Here is a 17890-nt window from a genome sequence, read left to right on the forward strand (position 1 = left end):
TAAGAAACATACCTTGCCACAAAGAGAAAATTTCTTAAGGCTAAAGTAATGGAAATAGATATTCCAAGCAAATGGAACCAGGAGACAAGCAAGCATCACCATTGTACTATTTAACAAAATACAATTCAAATATCAAACTAATTGGAAAAGATAAAGTTGGCCACTTTATATTTGGTTAAGGTAACAATCCTTCAAGGTGACATTATAGTTCTAAACATATATTATGGATCAAACACAGGTGCACCTAATTTTATAAAACAAACTCTTCTAGATAGATGAAAAGCCAAAGTCTAGCCTAAATACCATGACTGTGAGAGAATTCAATACCCCACTCTCATTGGAAGTCATATCATCTCAAGATAAATAAGCAGCAAATAATTGGAGTTTATTAATATAGAATAAATGTGGATAAAAGACATTCACAGAACACTTTACCAAAACACATAGAGAATACATGTTCATCTCTGCAGCTAATGAAATTTGTTGTGAAATAGATTGCCTATTAGAATACAAAGGAAGTCAATAAAAATAAGACAATAAAAATAACTTATTGTACTCTATTTGAGCACATTGCCATAAATCAATAGCAAGAGAAATTACAGAAAACACAGAAACTGATGGAGATTAAGCAATGCACTTTTAGATGATAAATGGGTCATTGATGAAATAAAAAATAAAATCTGAAAATTCAGAGAAATAAATGAAAATGAGACCACAACATACTAAATCTTTGAGGTACCATAAAGAAAGCCCTAAGAGAGAATTTTATAGCTGTAAATTTATACATTATAAAAACAGAGTGATCACTAATAAATATCTTAATAATGCACCTTAAGGCCTTGTAAAAATAAGAACAAACCAAATTATAAAGCAGTAGATGGAAATAATCATTAAAATCCCAGCATATGTTAATGAAATGAGAATGAAAAACAAACATAAAGAAAGAATGAAACAATGAATTAATTATTTGACTACAGCAAATATAAAATTAGATATGAAAAGACAGACATTGCAACAGATGCAAAAAATGATAAAATAATAAGGACATATTTTAAAATATTTATTCCATTAATTTGGAAAATTCTAAAAGAAATGGATCTACTACTAGATGTACATACATGACCTACTAAAATTAAACCAAGATTAGACCATTAATTTAAAAGCATCTATAATATCTAAAAACTGAAACAGTAATAAAAATTCATCTAACCAAAATAAATCCCTTGTTAATATACATTTTCTGCAGAATTAAATCAGACTTTAAGGAAGAACTAAAATCATTACATTTCCAAATATTCCATAAACTAGAAATGAAAGGAATGCTTCTAAAATCCTTCTATGAAACCAGGATAACTCTCAAAATCAGTTAAAGTTATAACAAAATACTATGGACCAATATCCCTGATGAACATAGACTCAAAAATACTTAATAGAATACTTGCAAAACAATACCAAGAACACATCAAGATCACACACCAAGATCAAGTGGCTTTAATTCCACATGTATGAATGCAATTCATCAAATAAATGAAATCAAGAAGAAAAATAACATGATCCTCTCAATTTATATAAAGAAAGACTTTGACAAAATCCAGAAACCCTTTATTATAAAAGTCCTGGAGAGGTGAGGGAAGAAGGAAACACATCTCAAAATGATAAAGGCTATATATTACAGATCTGTGGCCAGCATCATACTAAATGAAGAAGAATTCAAATCATTCCACTATAAACAGGAATACAACAAATTTGTCCATTCTGTCCATTCCTATTCAACTTTGTACTTCAAGTCTTAACTTGAGTAATAATGTAAGAGAAGGAAATAAAAATGCTACAACAAGGAAGGGTGAAGTTAATATCTTATTTGTAGATATGATTCTGTACATGAGGAAGCCTAAAAACTACACCTGAGAACTCCAAGTCTCAGCAAGGCATAATATATAAAATTAGCATTCAAAAATTAGTACCTTTCTTGTAAACCAGTAAATGTCTTATATACCAGTGACAAAACATGTAGGAAAAAAAAAATCAGGAAATTCCATTTACAATAGTTTTTAAAAGATAAATTGGAGTAATATATATACATAAAATGTTTCCATTTCTTAAGACTGGGCAAAACCTCCTGTTATAGATGTATCAATTTGCTTAGCCATTCATTTTTTAATGTTTGAGTTACTTGGAGTTTTTATTTATTGCGAATATAGCTGTTATGAGCATTTATGTACAATTGCTTTTCATACACAAGCTATTTTCTTCTCTTGGGTAAATACATGCCTTAATCTCATGAAAGACATGTAGTTTTATAAAAATGTGTTGAACTATTTTTTTCAAAGTAATTCCAGAGGTAGAGAGAAGAGAGACAGACAGAAAGAATGGGCAGAACAGTGCCTCCTGACACTGTAAACAAACTCTAGATGCATGTGGCTTTCCGTGAGTACTGGGGAATCAAACCCAGGTCGACAGGCTTTGCAACGGCTGAGCAATCTCTCCAGCCACACTCGACAACTTTTGATGTTGTACCTTACTGTAGTTTTCAATTACATCTTATTAATTATGAATGAGGTTTTGTATCTTTTCATTTTCTTATTTTCTATCCATGTACCTTCTTTGGTAAAGGGTCTTTTCAAGTATTTTGCCCATGTCTCTTGGGCCTTTTATTTTTATATTTGATATTTGGCAATTTGCTATACAATCTGTATAAAACTTCCTAACAGGGCTGGGTGTAAATCAGTGTTAGAAGGTGTGTGAGGACATGGTTTCAATCTAGAGACTCTTCATTCAGATGTGGGATTTTTAAATATTTATTATTATATATTGAATGCTACTTTATTGTCCTAACAGAACTATAATAACAAAAATATTATTTAATGCTTATAAAATCCTATTGGTAGATATTTTCTTTTTGGATAATGTTTTTGATATCTTATCTAAGAGTTATTGTCTAACCAAAGTTCACTACATGTTCCTTTGGAAATTTTAGTTTTAGCCTTTATGTCTTTTTGGTCTTTTTTATTTTGACATTATATGTGAAATGTGTATCAGACAAACAAGTTTTCTCTCTTGGTGTCTTAATACCCACATTCTCTAGGCAGGACCTGTCACATTGTCCTGCATGGGAGAACATTAACAAAAATACAAAAACTGTATATGGTGACAAAGTCTAGATCCAAAACAGAGGATTTATAATGCAGGAACACAGGCTGACAACTGTAGAAAACCTTTAAAGTTATAGTTTTTCTGCTTCTTTTTATTTTTGTTCAAAGAGTGATTTCTCAGTCTCCTCTCGTAATCTTGATGTAGGCATTTAGAGAAGGGTAAGTTGGAGGAAGGCTGCATAGAACTGGATTGTTGAGCTTCTACATACACATGTGCCATTTGTGACACCTTTGAAACAGAAGCTACTTCTCATTTTTACATTCTGTTCCTTGAAGCCTTGGGCTAATAGCCTGCGCACAGAAAAGTCATGAGGGAAAGAGAGCTTAAGAGTAGAATAGTAGTATGTGGACCTATAGCCCTCGCTGTCATTAAATGGAGGGAGTAAAATTCTGCCACAATGAAAACATAAATTCAGGAATCTAAGACTTATGCCTGAAATTACTTTAAATATATAACTTTATATAAGTATTCAGCTTCAGTTTCTACATATACATATATACTCAGCCAAAATAGCATTTTCATTAATGAGATTGACTACTACTGAGTAAATATTCCTGTTTTGTTTAATGAAAAATTCAGGTTATAAAACTATATGTTGAGGTTTGAGACTGTTCTTAAAAAATGAACACTAAAGGTAGAAATGTATAAGCAAAATGATTTAAAATTTGCACACCAAGCAAGTCATAGACATTCATGAAGTCAAGATATGGAATGTTTTCACTTTTTACAAGCCTCTTCTTTCTGTTTCTCCTCATCACCTCCTTTTATCCCTCAGCCCTACCCCCCACTAATGAGCAACTTCATTATATGATTTTGTGACTTCAAGAACAGCATAGTATATGAATAAATTCATCATCCATATTGTTGTGAATAGCAATATGTTAAGAATGTGAGAGATCATTAATTTTTGTGTTTACATTATGTAAAACGTTTTAAATAATGGACCAAGTATTTTAATCTTAGCATAATATCAAATATTAAATAATCTTAACATAATAACAGAAAATAATGTCAACTGGCTATAATGATAGGTTTCTGAAAACTTGCTAATCAGAAAACTTTCCTAAATACTATTTATATTTCCCATGCCAACAAATATTGCCACTGTGGAACTCTGACCATGATAAAATATATACAATTGCTAAAACAATGTCCAGTAGAATGTTAAACTCTATAGCGGGAAGATCATGGTATATCGCTTGTTATCTGAATTGCTCAGCTCACCCTGTGTCTTGACAGTGTCGGTAAGTTTGTTTCAGAAGATTCTCTGCAACATTATTTAACACTCCACTTGCTGTTCTTGTGTTTGAGACTAACTTAACTCTGCTCTTAAGATACCAAAGACAAACTCCTGAGGTTGAACAAAAAGATTTGCTTGTCTCACAAGAAATTCATACTCTATAAAACAGATGAATCAGAGCATCACACTGGCTCAGTCATAATCTAATACATCATGCCTCAGACAAAAATTTGATTTGTCAAGAGACTCTGTCTGCAGGACTGCCAATAGTGTTGATGCTCATTGAAGAGGATATAATTAAGCCCTTGGTGAAATAATTTTATTTTCTTTCTTTCAAAACAACTTGTGGTATGTAGCATAAAATAAGAAATGTACATAAGGAAATATAAATTTGGACAAATCTGGAGCAGAGGGTACATTTCTGTTTCACCTGATAAAGGATGTTTACACATGTGAAATGACCTTCTTCCATATACTCTGCACTAAACATTATCCAGTTTTCATCAAATATAACATTGAGAGCAAGCATCTACTGAATTATAAGGCATATACTAACACATACATTAGGAAATATTTTTTAAATATTTAAAATTTTTCATATATGTGTGATACTAAACAAATATTTCACACTTTACTAAACTCATCCATTTCAAATAAATGTTCTTCTTTGAAGATATTTCTTTTTTAAAATATTTTTTGTTCATTTTTATTTATTTAGTTGAGAGTGACAGAGAGAGAGGGAGAGAAAGAGGCAGATAGACAGGGGATGGGCATGCCAGGGCTTCCAGCCACTGCAAATGAACTTCAGGCGCGTGTGCCCCCTTATGCATCTGGCTAACGTGGGTCCTGGGGAATCAAGCCTCAAACCAGGGTCCTTAGGCTTCACAGGCAAGCTCTTAACCGCTAAGCAATCTCTCCAGCCCTAAAGATATTTCTTTAATTGAATAGATAGGAAAGAATATTTAGAATTATGAAAGAAAGTTAAAGAAATTAAAGATCAGCAAGAAGCAGCTAAGGCAAAAGGCCTAAGAACAAAAGAGTCTTAGTGTACACACACCATGAATCCTGTTGCATTCAATGTGCTTTGTCCATTTCTCCTCCATTTAACTGATCTCCTCCTCAGCTACATTTATGACTGAGTTTAATATTTTAATATATTTTCATAAAAATTTTCTAAAGATCTGACTTTGGAATATTTTCTCATGCTTACTCTGCTTATAGAGCTCTCGTTGTATATAGACACATAGTTGCCAAAACACTTCATACACCTTTAAATATTTGTTTGATCTGATTTCATGCATAATGCTTGTCTATATCTTCATTAACCTGGTTATAAGTCTGTGCAACTACAAAAATTAAGAAAAAATACCTTTGCTATTCTCCCATACACTGACGGAGACAAATAGTGGCTGAATGTGACACTTGTTCCTGTATAATCCGTAGATGTTTCTTTGTGGAATTTGTGATATAGTTTGCAATTATTACTTTGATTGTCTCTCCGCTACTTTGTTGTATTTGTTATATTCTTCTTGTGGCCATAATATACAACAAATAGTTTTATTTCAGTTATTGAATAGTAATGCAGTTAATAAAATAGGGCTAGAGAGATGGTTTAGTTGTTAAGGTGCTTGCCTGTGAAGCCTATGGACTCATGTTCGTTTCTTCAGTTCCCACATAAGCCAGATGTACATGGTGACACATGCATCTGGAGTTTGCTTACATTGTCTAGAGACCCTCATTCTCTCTCTATCTGCCTGTTCCTTCCTCTCTCTCTCAAATAAATAAATAAATAATTTTTTAAAAGAATGAAATAAATGACAGATAGAAGGTGTTTATGTTGTAAAAGTCACGTAGGAAAGAAGGGATTTTTTTCTTCACAAAATAAAATTGCAATCAACTCTATATTAAAGGAGTAGTAACATTTAGGCAAGTTGAAGATGAAGCAGAAAATTTTCTTTCATTAGTCACAAATTCCTCTGGAAAAGGTACACTCATTGAATCCCAAAGGTATCTTAGAACATATGTCATTGTTTATGTTGCTTCACACAACGTAACTACTTCTAAATTTTTATGCCTCATAAACCAACCCAACCACAACCTGGATCCTGGCTGTGCTTTAACAATTTGAAATCAGTAAAACAACCTTGTCTAGGCAGTTAACATCCACAGATTAAAATTCTCACTGCTTGTGGTATATATTTTGGGAGAATTTGATTAGTCTTTTGCCCGTCTATGTTTTATCTTCAGTGAAATGGGAAAAATACGCCTTTTTAGAATGAATGAACATGATTATTAGATTAAACAATGTTTATAAAGTTTCTGGCACAATATTTGGCATAATTTCAGTTCCTATGGAATATTAGTTTCTTTGTTTATTCCCCACTGTACACTTGTGATGTTTTATCTTTTATACACTGACTGAATGTTGGGGGAAGCTAGGAATGGGAGGGTGAAGATAGCGGGGTGTATGCATCAAGTATGAAGAGGACTGTAAGAAACAGATTATAATGTCATCCAGTGCTGAGCAAAAACAGTAAATTATATTTTGTGTGTTCTTCTGACCTCCAAATTTCTATGGAGGCCCAGTGTGGCCTGAACTAATGACATAGCCATGCTTCACAGTCAAAACAACAAGCTCACTTCACACAGATCAAGAGCACCCCATCTCATTTTAGGTGATGTGTGCTTAGAAGAGATAAAAAGAAACAAATGTCTGAAAAGCAAGACTTGTATGCTAAGTCAGCTAGTTTTTAAGCTATTAAAGATTAGGTGAACCCTGCTGCTGCTAAGATGGCACACAGTTCTTTCTGTCAGCAGATCCAAGTGAATAGCTAGAATAGCATCTATGTCTGACAGCATGAGGGTACAGAGACACACAAAGGCAATCAACTCAACATTATCCAGATGATCAGTGCATCTCCAATAACTGTATATTTTCTTCTGCATTACAGAAATGCACTAATTTATTTGACAAGCATAATAATCTATTATGTGATAGGCATAATACTGTGTGCTAAAAATTCAGCGATTTTATAAGTGTTTACTATAGTTAATCACAAAATTATTTAAACAATCCTCCTGTTTGTATAACCAGTATACAGAATGATCAAAGCATATAAAGTCATAATTATTAACAAGATTATATATTTATATGATAATACATATATATGTATATGTTATATATACATAGAATGACTCCGTGTGTGTGTGTGTGTGTGTGTGTGTGTGTGTGTGTATCACTAAGCAGCCAGTAAAATAAGGAGGCAAGCATATATAAAAAATGAAAACTTATTTTTGACATATATTTGCTATCAGTATAGATAAAGAATGTGAAGAGATCTTCAGTGGATGGTTTGGACCATGAGTGACTGAGTATAATGAAGTTGAGAATAAATGGAGAATCAGACCCAGAGTTGAGTGATATATCACAAAAGTAATACAGAAACAATCTGTACTAGCTTTCTATTGCACATTGGAAATTACCACAAAGCTGAGCACAACCTGGCTAATTTTACTATTCAGAGCATTCCACAACCATCATTACATTGTTAGCTGGATGCACTCTCATTTGGATGCTCAAAAAAATGTAAAATAATTGTGTAGGTAGAGAATTCCAGACCTAGGTATATTGTAAAGATTAAGGGTGGATAGGATGGGGTAGCACACCTTTTGTGTTTGTGGTGATTTGAAAGTAAAATTCTCCCTATAGTTTCATGTGTCTGATTCAATTTCACAGCTGGAAGAGCCTTTGAGAGGTGAAATGTGTGAAAGATATGTCTAGCACAGATGAAAAATGTGGGTCAGAAGCATATGAGAGATGTGATATCTAGCAGAGATGGAAGGTTTACAGCAGAAGCCTGTGAGAGATGGGAAGTCTACCACAGGTGGAAGTGTGAATGGAAGCCCCAAACTGCAGCTGCTTCAGCTATAATCATGACAAAGTTTATCACACAGGCGATGGGCCAGCTGTTCTGCTTTGGAACAATAGGAGGAGTGCTGATTCTTTTGAAAGGAGGATAAATAAAGAAAGAATACTGAAGGAGTTTCCTGCTCAAGATCAGGCTTCATCCCACCACAACCCTGATGGACACATTTGGTGGAGTGTCCAACTTGTTACTAGATTTGGATGCGTGACACATGCAAGAAATAGAGTACCATGGATTATGCCATGGTTCCAAGGAACCACTGCTTCTGAGCAATGCGAGACAGGGTCAAAGTCCTTGTTGAAAGACGGTCCTATTCAGCCATTGTGTGAATCTGTGAAGGAGAACTGTGGGTTGTAGTGGAGACTCCAGGATTTTGAAGATGCAAATTTTATGGCATAGTTGCCAAGGAAAACGGCTGACTCAGGGTAAATTCTGCCTGGATTGTAAACTGCTCAGCTGAAGAGCAGAATTGTTCAACCCTTCTGGAGCCCAGATGATTTCATTTCAAGTCCCAGGTGCTATACCTAGAGCTGCAGGTTTTGATGTTTGTTCTGATGGTTTTTTATTTTGTACTTGTCCAATATTTCCTTGCTACACCCCATTGGAATGGGAATGTTTAATTTGTGCCATTATATGTTAGAAGTGAAAATTTGTTTTCTAATCTTACAGGGCTCAAAAATAAGGGACTATTTTGCATGTCTGACTGGACTTTGGAATTTGGAACTCAGCTTTCCTTGGAGAAACCTCTTCTATGGTTGACATTGGAGAGAATGCAGATGTGCAGGTCAGAGACCCCAGGGATCCTGGTTCTTGACCACAAGCTGGCCCTGTTGAGCAATTCAGTTTGGTATGATTACTGGACTCCAGTTTCCTCACATAGAGATTAAGGAATATATTCTAGATGAGAGGTAGAGATATGTATACCCTCACCCTATCACTATTCCATCATTAAAAGCCAAAGTTTTCATGTGGCCAGTCAGAACTATCAAGAGTCAAGGCATATGTATTCCCAGAAAAATGCACTGTCCATGGTCTTAATTTCTCTAATATAAAATCCTTTCATTGGTTGTTTCCTCCATCAAGACTCTGTCTTGATGTCACATTCTTTAGCTTTACTATCCATTGTGTCTCAGCACAAATTATACTTTCTTTCAGAGAAGTTCCTCTTCATTTTCCCAATCTAAACCAGTACCCTAGAAGTATTATGGTGTATAATACTCTATCTCTCTTCAAATTATGTCTGAGTGAATTTATTCATTCACTGCTTTTTTTAAATTTCCTGAAGACTGAGACTTTCTAAAAGTGAGGATTGTGCCCATAAAGTTCAGTACTGGGTTAGTTGTCTGAAATAAAGGAAGAAATACCTACAGATTATAAGCAAATTAGTTAATAAATCAATTGCTCAAATTCTTGTGCCCATGAGAATATATGGAAAAGAATTGTCCCTCTTGCATTCACGACTAAGTTATATGTCTTTTATCTCTGCCCATTTGTGTTCTCTGGGACTTCACCTTTTTTGAAGATGTTCTCCTATTCTGTATCCCTCTTACTGGTCTATCAACACAGCAGGTATTCCTTCATCTTTTAAGCCCTTGAGATTAAATGAGATTCTCCTATTCCTATGTAGCCTATGAACAAATAATATCCCCTACTCTTTCACTTTCCTATTAATATTTTTGCAAATTATCACAAACTTAGTAGTTTAAATAGCAAAAAAACAAACAAAGAAAAAGGTATTACCTTGTAGTCCTGGAAGCAAAGCACCAAATGAATCTCAATGAGTTAAAAATCAGGTTGCTAATGGCCTATGTTCCCTCTAAAGCTTCTGGGGGAGAAGCTGTCTCTTGCTCTTTCCCAGTTTGCAGGGGCTGCCTGCATGCCTTGGTCAGTAAGGCAGATCAGGTTGTTCTCCTGCCACATTTTCTGCTTTCTTCATCTACGGTTATAAAGCAACGAAGGGGAATAACTGCAAATTCACTGTGTGGACTTCTTTTGTGAGATATCAAGACAATTCCTGTTCTCCCACTCCTAAACCTTTGTCCAATTTATCTTCTAGTAAAAAGTACTCATACCTGACTAAACTCTCCCGATCCTCACCTCTGCTTCTTTCTTTCCTCTCCATTTCTAGAGTTTTACTCAAATGATAATCCACCATGAAGGAAGTTATACAATTACCCTTAGTACATGACATTTAAAGATGTGACTACCATAAGCAAATTAAACCTGTAAATCCAATGGCATTTTCATTATAATTTAATTTTTTTCTCAGGCAAAAATTTGAGTTATAAGCCCTGAAAATAGAAGTTCTTTGTGAGATAGTGAATATTGTCCACTATAGGATAATTTCTACATATAATGTGATCCTATGAACATGTGCTATAATGTTTTATGCTAAAAATATATTTGGTGGAATAGCCAAATATACAGCATTTCTGAGCAGAACGTTCTTTAGGATATCAGTTACTTTTTCAGTGATGGAGCAATATACTTGACCTGATCCAGTGTTTGGAAAGACAGAATACAGTTACAGAAGGTAGAGTCCATCATGGTGGGAAAGCATAGCAGGGGCAGAAAACCATCATCACATCAGCAAGGAGGAAGCATGAATGGTGAATACTCAGCTAGCCTTCTCCTTTTGAAACATTCCAGGCACCAGCCTATAGTTAGAGTGGTGCTCTTACCCTACCTCAGCTGATCTAATCTAGAAAATCCCCCACAGACATGACCAGAGACTTGTTTCTAAATCTTGCAAAACTGACAACCAGAGATTACAATCACAAATACCGAGAATGAATTGAACGCAAGTTTTATTTGCTGCTACCTTTTATCATAGCAACCCTGCTGCAACTGTCACGGAGGGAAACAGATGCAGAGACCATCTCTAGCCTTACAAATTTCCAAGAATTTATAAGGGTGGAGCCAGAGTTCAAATAGTTTGGTATACTGATCAAGTACTTTCCACTACCTCTAATATCAAATGTCATTTTGTGGCTTCCTTTTGCTAATTTTGTCATGCAAAATCTGCAGCTTCCAGATGACAGCAGATCTCAGCCCAGCAGGCTGGTTCCTAATTCAGGTCTATTGAATGTTGAAATTTCTCCTCTAGGCACAAGGTTGAGGCTCCACACCCCATTCAGATGTGAACTGGATCCTTCTTTTACAACCAAAGGCATCTTGAAACTTAGCAATAATTATTATTGGGACACCAGGATAAGGGAAAGCAAAATATTAGAAAATACAACCAATTTTACTTGCGCACACACTTAGGAAGGGTACGTTCTCTGTTCTCTCAGGTAAGTTATGGGATGGTTAGCTGATTAAGAAGGTAAATAAGCTCAGTCAGAGTTGAATAATTGCTAAGTTGACTTAGAAATGAAATTGTTGAGGCTCTGTGAATGACTACTGAAGGTCAAGCTACATAAACTGATAGATGCCTACACTGACTATGATGGAATCTGTTATTTCATATTTTCTGCAAGAATCAGTGATAAATTAATCACAAATATGAAGTTTTCTTAAAAAATAGCAGTGTTCTAGTTGTTCTCTCAAGAAATCTTTAAAATTACTTCCCAAGACTTGGAAAATGATTCAGTGGGTAAGTGGGTAAGAGAATTCACCACACAAGCATAAGAGCTGGAGAAGGCATCTGACAGCCTGAGTTCAATCCCTATCACATAGGTAAAAACCTGGGCATGATCACAAATACCTGTGAGTTCAGTCCTGCAAATGGTGGAGACTGGAAAATCCTGCAAAAATACACACTCATACATTATAGGCATATAACACAGACATGAAAAATAATAATTTTCAAAAGGTTAAAATCATAACCAATATGGAAGTATAAAGTGAACATGTGTCTAAGAGTTTAAAAAATTTACAGAAAAAATAAGTTTGAGTAAACAGAGAAATGAAGACACATTAAAATAATTGTAAAGGTAAGATTGTGGTATGCCAGTTTATGTTCAGCAGGGCACTAAGCTGTGGGATTGAAGCTGTTAGTTCTATGGATAAGAAATTCTTTTCACCTCTATTGGATGAAAATGTTAGAATTATCTTACAAAAATCAAGATTCAAACTTCCCAAACTTGGATAAAGCCAAAGAGTACATTGGGCTAGGATGAGGCTATTGGCTTTCTTTTGACTTGTGCTACTTTGTTTAAATCTCTAGACATCTCAATTGGGGGTGATTTTGCAAAGTAATCTTCTATTGCCTACAGACACTACTGATTTTATGGTAACCTGCACCTCACTATGTTGTCCTGTCATTATTTGGAAAGGGAAAAGAAGTATTTGACTATCACTGAAAAACAAACAAAAAAAAAAAAAAAAAAAAAAGCTCAGTGTTGACGTTTTTTTGTAGCTGCTGCTGTTGTTGCCGCCGCCAGCTTGGCTGAGCGGACCGTTAGCGGAAGGATGGTGTGTGAGAAATGTGAAAAGAAACTCGGCACGGTTATCACTCCAGATACATGGAAAGATGGGGCAAGGAATACCACAGAAAGTGGTGGAAGAAAGCTTAATGAAAACAAAGCTTTGACTTCAAAGAAAGCAATTTTTGATCCATATGGAAAGAATAAGTTCTCCACTTGCAGTATTTGTAAAAGTTCTGTACACCAACCCAGTTCTCATTACTGCCAGGGCTGCGCCTACAAAAAAGGCATCTGTGCAATGTGTGGCAAAAAGGTCTTGGATACCAAAAACTACAAACAGACTTCCGTGTAGGGGCTTTCTTTGATTTCATTTTCTGCCTTGAATTTTCAAGGTACAACGTAGACGTTCATCTTACAGAATAGCCCATGTCAAGACAAATAATTAAGTTTAAACCCGGGAAGTTGACCGGCGTTCTGTTCTTTCACTCTCAAGCCGTTGTGTATAGCAATGCTCTAACCAGTCTCTGCCGTAAGTGGTTATTTTCCTTATGAGCATTTTACCGAACTGGAATCAGTGACAGAAGTAATGCAAGTAATACTCCTGAGTTTTGTGTGCACTTTTTATTTAACATCATTCATATCATGCTTGTCTGCCTACTTGGTTTATCGATATTACAAGTGAAGAGAGATTTTGCCCTGAATAAGGATTCTCCCTTCTTATCCTGTACTGATGTCATGGTCTACTTAGGGGTTGGAAACTGCTGTTGCTGAGTTGTTCCTTGGGGTTTTCGTTTGTTCTGATGGCACTGGGGTTAAACCCTGGGCTTGGCTTGTGTTAGGCTAACACTGCACATCTGAGCTAGGTCACTAGCCCCTTGGTGATTAATTCAGACCCCAGTTGAAGACAAGTTGTGGTTTTGAGTTTTGCTTTTTAATGTGTTCCTTGAGCCAAAATGCATGTGTGAATAGAAACACCAGAAAGACTCATTGAAATATACACACTGGATTTCAGAAAAACATGCACATGTTATCTCGAATTCCAATTGTCAATGAAAACCAGAACAGTACTTACTTATCTAACCTCACAATGTTTCCCCTGTTCCTATGTAATAAAAATGAATCTGCCCTTTTGAAGAAAAACAACAACAACAACAAAACCCATTGTTTTAATGGTGCAATAAATTGTGAGTACCATTCTAGTCCTTTCTTTTTAGATTGTAACTGTTTCTACCTTTCTTTCTGTCTTTTATTCTATCCTAGACATATGGGTGTGAATGTGCCATTGTTAGCAAAAAGCTATAATTACATTCAATGTTAGCTCTTCATCTCCCTTACAGGTGGCACAATTTCCCAGTAGATCTATGTCTTTCCTACTTTTTATCCTCTTTGTACAGAGAAAGGATTATTAGCTTTGGGGAAGATAATCACACACAGCTCAACTATTCCCCTTCTAAAGCCATGGTAGATGAATGGGCTTTTGAATTCAGATTTGTTTAAAATTTTAGAAATATTGTACAGTATGCATTTAAGAACATCCCCAGTGAGGTTCAGGGTAGCATTTGTAGAAGAAAAAAAAAAAAACACTTTAATGTATCTGCAGCTAAACAAATAAATAAGCCAGACCTGGTAGTACAGGACTGATATCCCAGCTTCCTAAAATTGGAAGAAGGATCACAAGTTAAGGTCATCTGGGTTATAAAGTAAGTTCAAAGCCAGCTTGGACAACTTAGAGATATACGGTAAACGTGAATAGAGGGCTCAGTGACAGTGGTTTCAAGTGTGCAGAGGCTCCTGAAAGGAATATTAACTTCCCCAACACAAAAGATATATACACACCAAAGGTAAGTATAGAGTCCAAAACATAGTCCCACATTTTGTACAGACTCTGTTGTCAAATGAGTAACAACATACAAAAAAAAAAAAAAAAAAAAAAAAAAAAAAAAAAAGATGTGTCAAAAATCAAGTTTGTAAGTGAAGGACCATATATTATATTCCTTCAGCATTATATAAATATTTTCAAAAAAATCTGTCTTAAATAAGTATGACTTACTCATTCAACTTAAATTTGTAGCTTACCTTGGACAGGCCACTTTATTTATCTTAAATATTTCTTTTGAGCCTTTCATAAACATAAACAGGATGTTCATCATGTTCATAGTGAAAAATTGGCAATCAGTATTTCAGCTGTTCTCAAGTGAACTTTTCCCATTTATATAAGCTCATGAAGAGTTACAATTCACATGACACTTGCACAAAATGCTTCCCAAATACATTCATTAAAATTTTATATGGGAAAAGTCTACTACCTGATTGACCCAAGGACAATCCAGCAGGAGATAATTCTTTGGCCCCTTAAGGAGCATTTATAAGCAAGCCTGGTATATATGTTATGTTTGGGATTACAAATACATATCTTATCTGGTACAATGCTCATAATTTTCAAGTGCTTTTAACATCAGGTTAGAAGTATTTTGTAGCCTCAGTAGTTATATCTGTATTACAAACATATACAAGAATCTTGTTTTTACTCCAGTCTAACAATTTCTGCCTTATTAATAGATTATTTAGTACATCCACATTTTTTAAGTTTACATTTTATTTATTTGAGAGAGAGAGAGGCAGAAGAAAAGAGAGAGATAATGGGCACACCAGAGCCTCTAGCTACTGTAAATGAAGTCTAGACACATGTGCTATCATGTGCATCTGGCCTTTGTGGGTCCTGGGAAATTTGAACCTAAGTCATTTGGCTGTGCATACAAATGCCTTAACTTCTAAGCCATCTCTTCAGCTCTACGTTGTTCATATTTAAAAAACACAATCATACTATAGAGGTGGCTTAGCAATTAAGGCACTTGCCTGTGAATCCTAAGAACCCATGTTTGATCTCTCTCCTGATTCCACATAAGCCAGACACACAAAGATGAGGCAAGAGCAAGGTTGTGCATGCCCACTAGGAGGCACATGCATCTGGAGTTTAATTGCAGTGGCTGAGGCCCTGACATGCCAATTCTGTCTTTCTCTATAAAACATATCCAACTTGACTTATAATTTGCATATATGATGCACACTCTTTTAAATACATAGCTAATGATTATTAGTATCAAGTTATAAACATTATATATTCCAAAACATTTCATCTTCCCTACCCCACCCAAAAAATCCCCTCATACCTCAAGCCAATGATGATCACCTGTTTCTACAGATTTACTTGTTATTATATATTTCCTATAAACAAAATTATACAGTGTATGATTTTTGGTGTCTGCTTCTTTCCTGGAGAGTACTTTAGCATGCTGCAATCATTCTGTGGTATGTGAAAGTACTTCATTATTTTTTTTCTGTGTGTGTATTGATATAACAGCCCATGTGTGGAAGTTCATCTCTTTTTGACCTCTCTTTCCACTTTCTTTTGGACACAAGGTCTCTCATGGTATTGCTGCTACACATGCACCAGTCTAGTAGGTCCATGAGCTTCCAGATTCTTCCTGTTCCACTTCCCACTGTCATAGGTGTATTGTAATTACAACCAAGGGTGCTACTTTGTATCTGGCTTTGCACTGTTCTAGGAGAAGAAAATTTGGGCCAACAGGCTTATAAGCAAGTGCCTTTAACTACTAAGCCATCTTCCCCATCCATATTTAATTCTTTTTCATGAATGAGTTTTATTCAATTGTATAGATGAACTATATTTTATCTACTTAATAGGCTTGCCATTTGGGCCATTTCTATTTGTTGAAAATAATACAGAAGACTTCTGTGAATATCTGTATACAAGTTCATTTTTTGCCTGGAAATATTCATTCAATGCTATTTAGTATATATCTAGTTATAGCATTGTTTTGTCATATGTTAACTCATTTTGAGCAAAATTTTCACATATGCTGAAAGAACGCAAATAATGCTCTGAAGAACTTCCCATGACAATTTCCAAAGTAGCTAGAACTTTTCAAATTCCAATCAGCATTGTAATATTGTTTGGAAATTTCCATATCCTCCATAATACTTATGGTCAATTTGATAAATTATAACTATCCTAGGGACTCATAACATTTTAATGTGGTATTTTATTCAAATCACATGAATGATTGTAAGACCATTGTCATGTGTTTATTGAACATTCATTTATCTTTTCAGGAAAAATGTCTATCCAATTGATCTGGACAATTTGATTTTGTTTTTGGCTAAGTTGTTAAGAGTTCTTTAACTGCAAATAGGTCCCTCATGGCATAGGATTAGCAAGCACTTAGATATTGTGAGTTGACTTTTCACTTTCTTTTTTTTTTTTTAAATTTTTTTTAAATTTTTTTGTTGTTTTAATTTATTTATTTGAGAGCGACAGACACAGAGAGAAAGACAGATAGAGGGAGAGAGAGAGAATGGGCGCGCCAGTTGCTTCCAGCCTCTGCAAACGAACTCCAGACGCGTGCGCCCCCTTGTGCATCTGGCTAACGTGGGACCTGGGGAACCGAGCCTCGAACCGGGGCCCTTAGGCTTCACAGGCAAGCGCTTAACCGCTAAGCCATCTCTCCAGCCCTCACTTTCTTTTTTATTTTAGTACTTTTTTCATTTATTTGTTTGAGAGAGATAGAAAGAGAGAGAGGTGCAGATAGAGAGAGAATGGGCATGTCAGGGTCTCTAGCCACTGTAAACAAACTTCAGATGCCTGTGCCACCTTGTGTATCTGGCTTACGTGGGTCATGGGGAATAGAAGCCAGGTCCTTTAGCTTTGCAGGCAAGCACCTTAACTGCTAAACCATCTCTCCAGAACCCCCCACCCTTTTTAAATTTTTTAAATTTTCTTTATTGACAACTTCCATAATCATAGACAAAAAAATAAATGAAGGTAATTCTCTACCCTCATTCCCCTTCACAACTTTATTCTCCATTGTATTCCCTCCCCTCTCAATAAGTCTCTCTATTATTTTTTTAATGACATCATATTTTTCCTCCTATTATGATGGTCTTGTAGTGTCAGACATTGTGAGGATATGGATATTCAGGCGATTTTGTATCTGGTAGAGTGCATTGTAAGGAGACCTACCCTACTTTGGCTCTTACATTCTTTCTGTCACCTCTTCCACAATAGACTGTGAGCCTTGGAAGGATGTGTTTGAGTTGTTTTAGTGTTGAGAACTCCTCTGTCACTTCTTCTCAGCACTATGGTGTCTTCTGGTCCCCACAATCTGAAAACAGAAGGTTCTCTA

The 17890-nt window shown here is 35.3% G+C and overlaps 1 protein-coding gene across 1 annotated transcript; it reads left to right on the plus strand.

Moving 5' to 3' along the window:
- The first annotated feature begins 12688 nt into the window (after positions 1-12688).
- On the plus strand, positions 12689-13329 carry LOC101605855 (cysteine-rich PDZ-binding protein). The gene has a single exon (XM_045157545.1). The coding sequence runs from the start codon at positions 12733-12735 to the stop codon at positions 13036-13038; it is 306 nt and encodes a 101-aa protein (XP_045013480.1). The 5' UTR covers positions 12689-12732; the 3' UTR covers positions 13039-13329.
- Positions 13330-17890: the final 4561 nt, after the last annotated feature.

This window comes from Jaculus jaculus, chromosome 8, assembly GCF_020740685.1.
Source record: "Jaculus jaculus isolate mJacJac1 chromosome 8, mJacJac1.mat.Y.cur, whole genome shotgun sequence".
In the NCBI taxonomy this organism is placed as follows: domain Eukaryota; kingdom Metazoa; phylum Chordata; class Mammalia; order Rodentia; family Dipodidae; genus Jaculus; species Jaculus jaculus.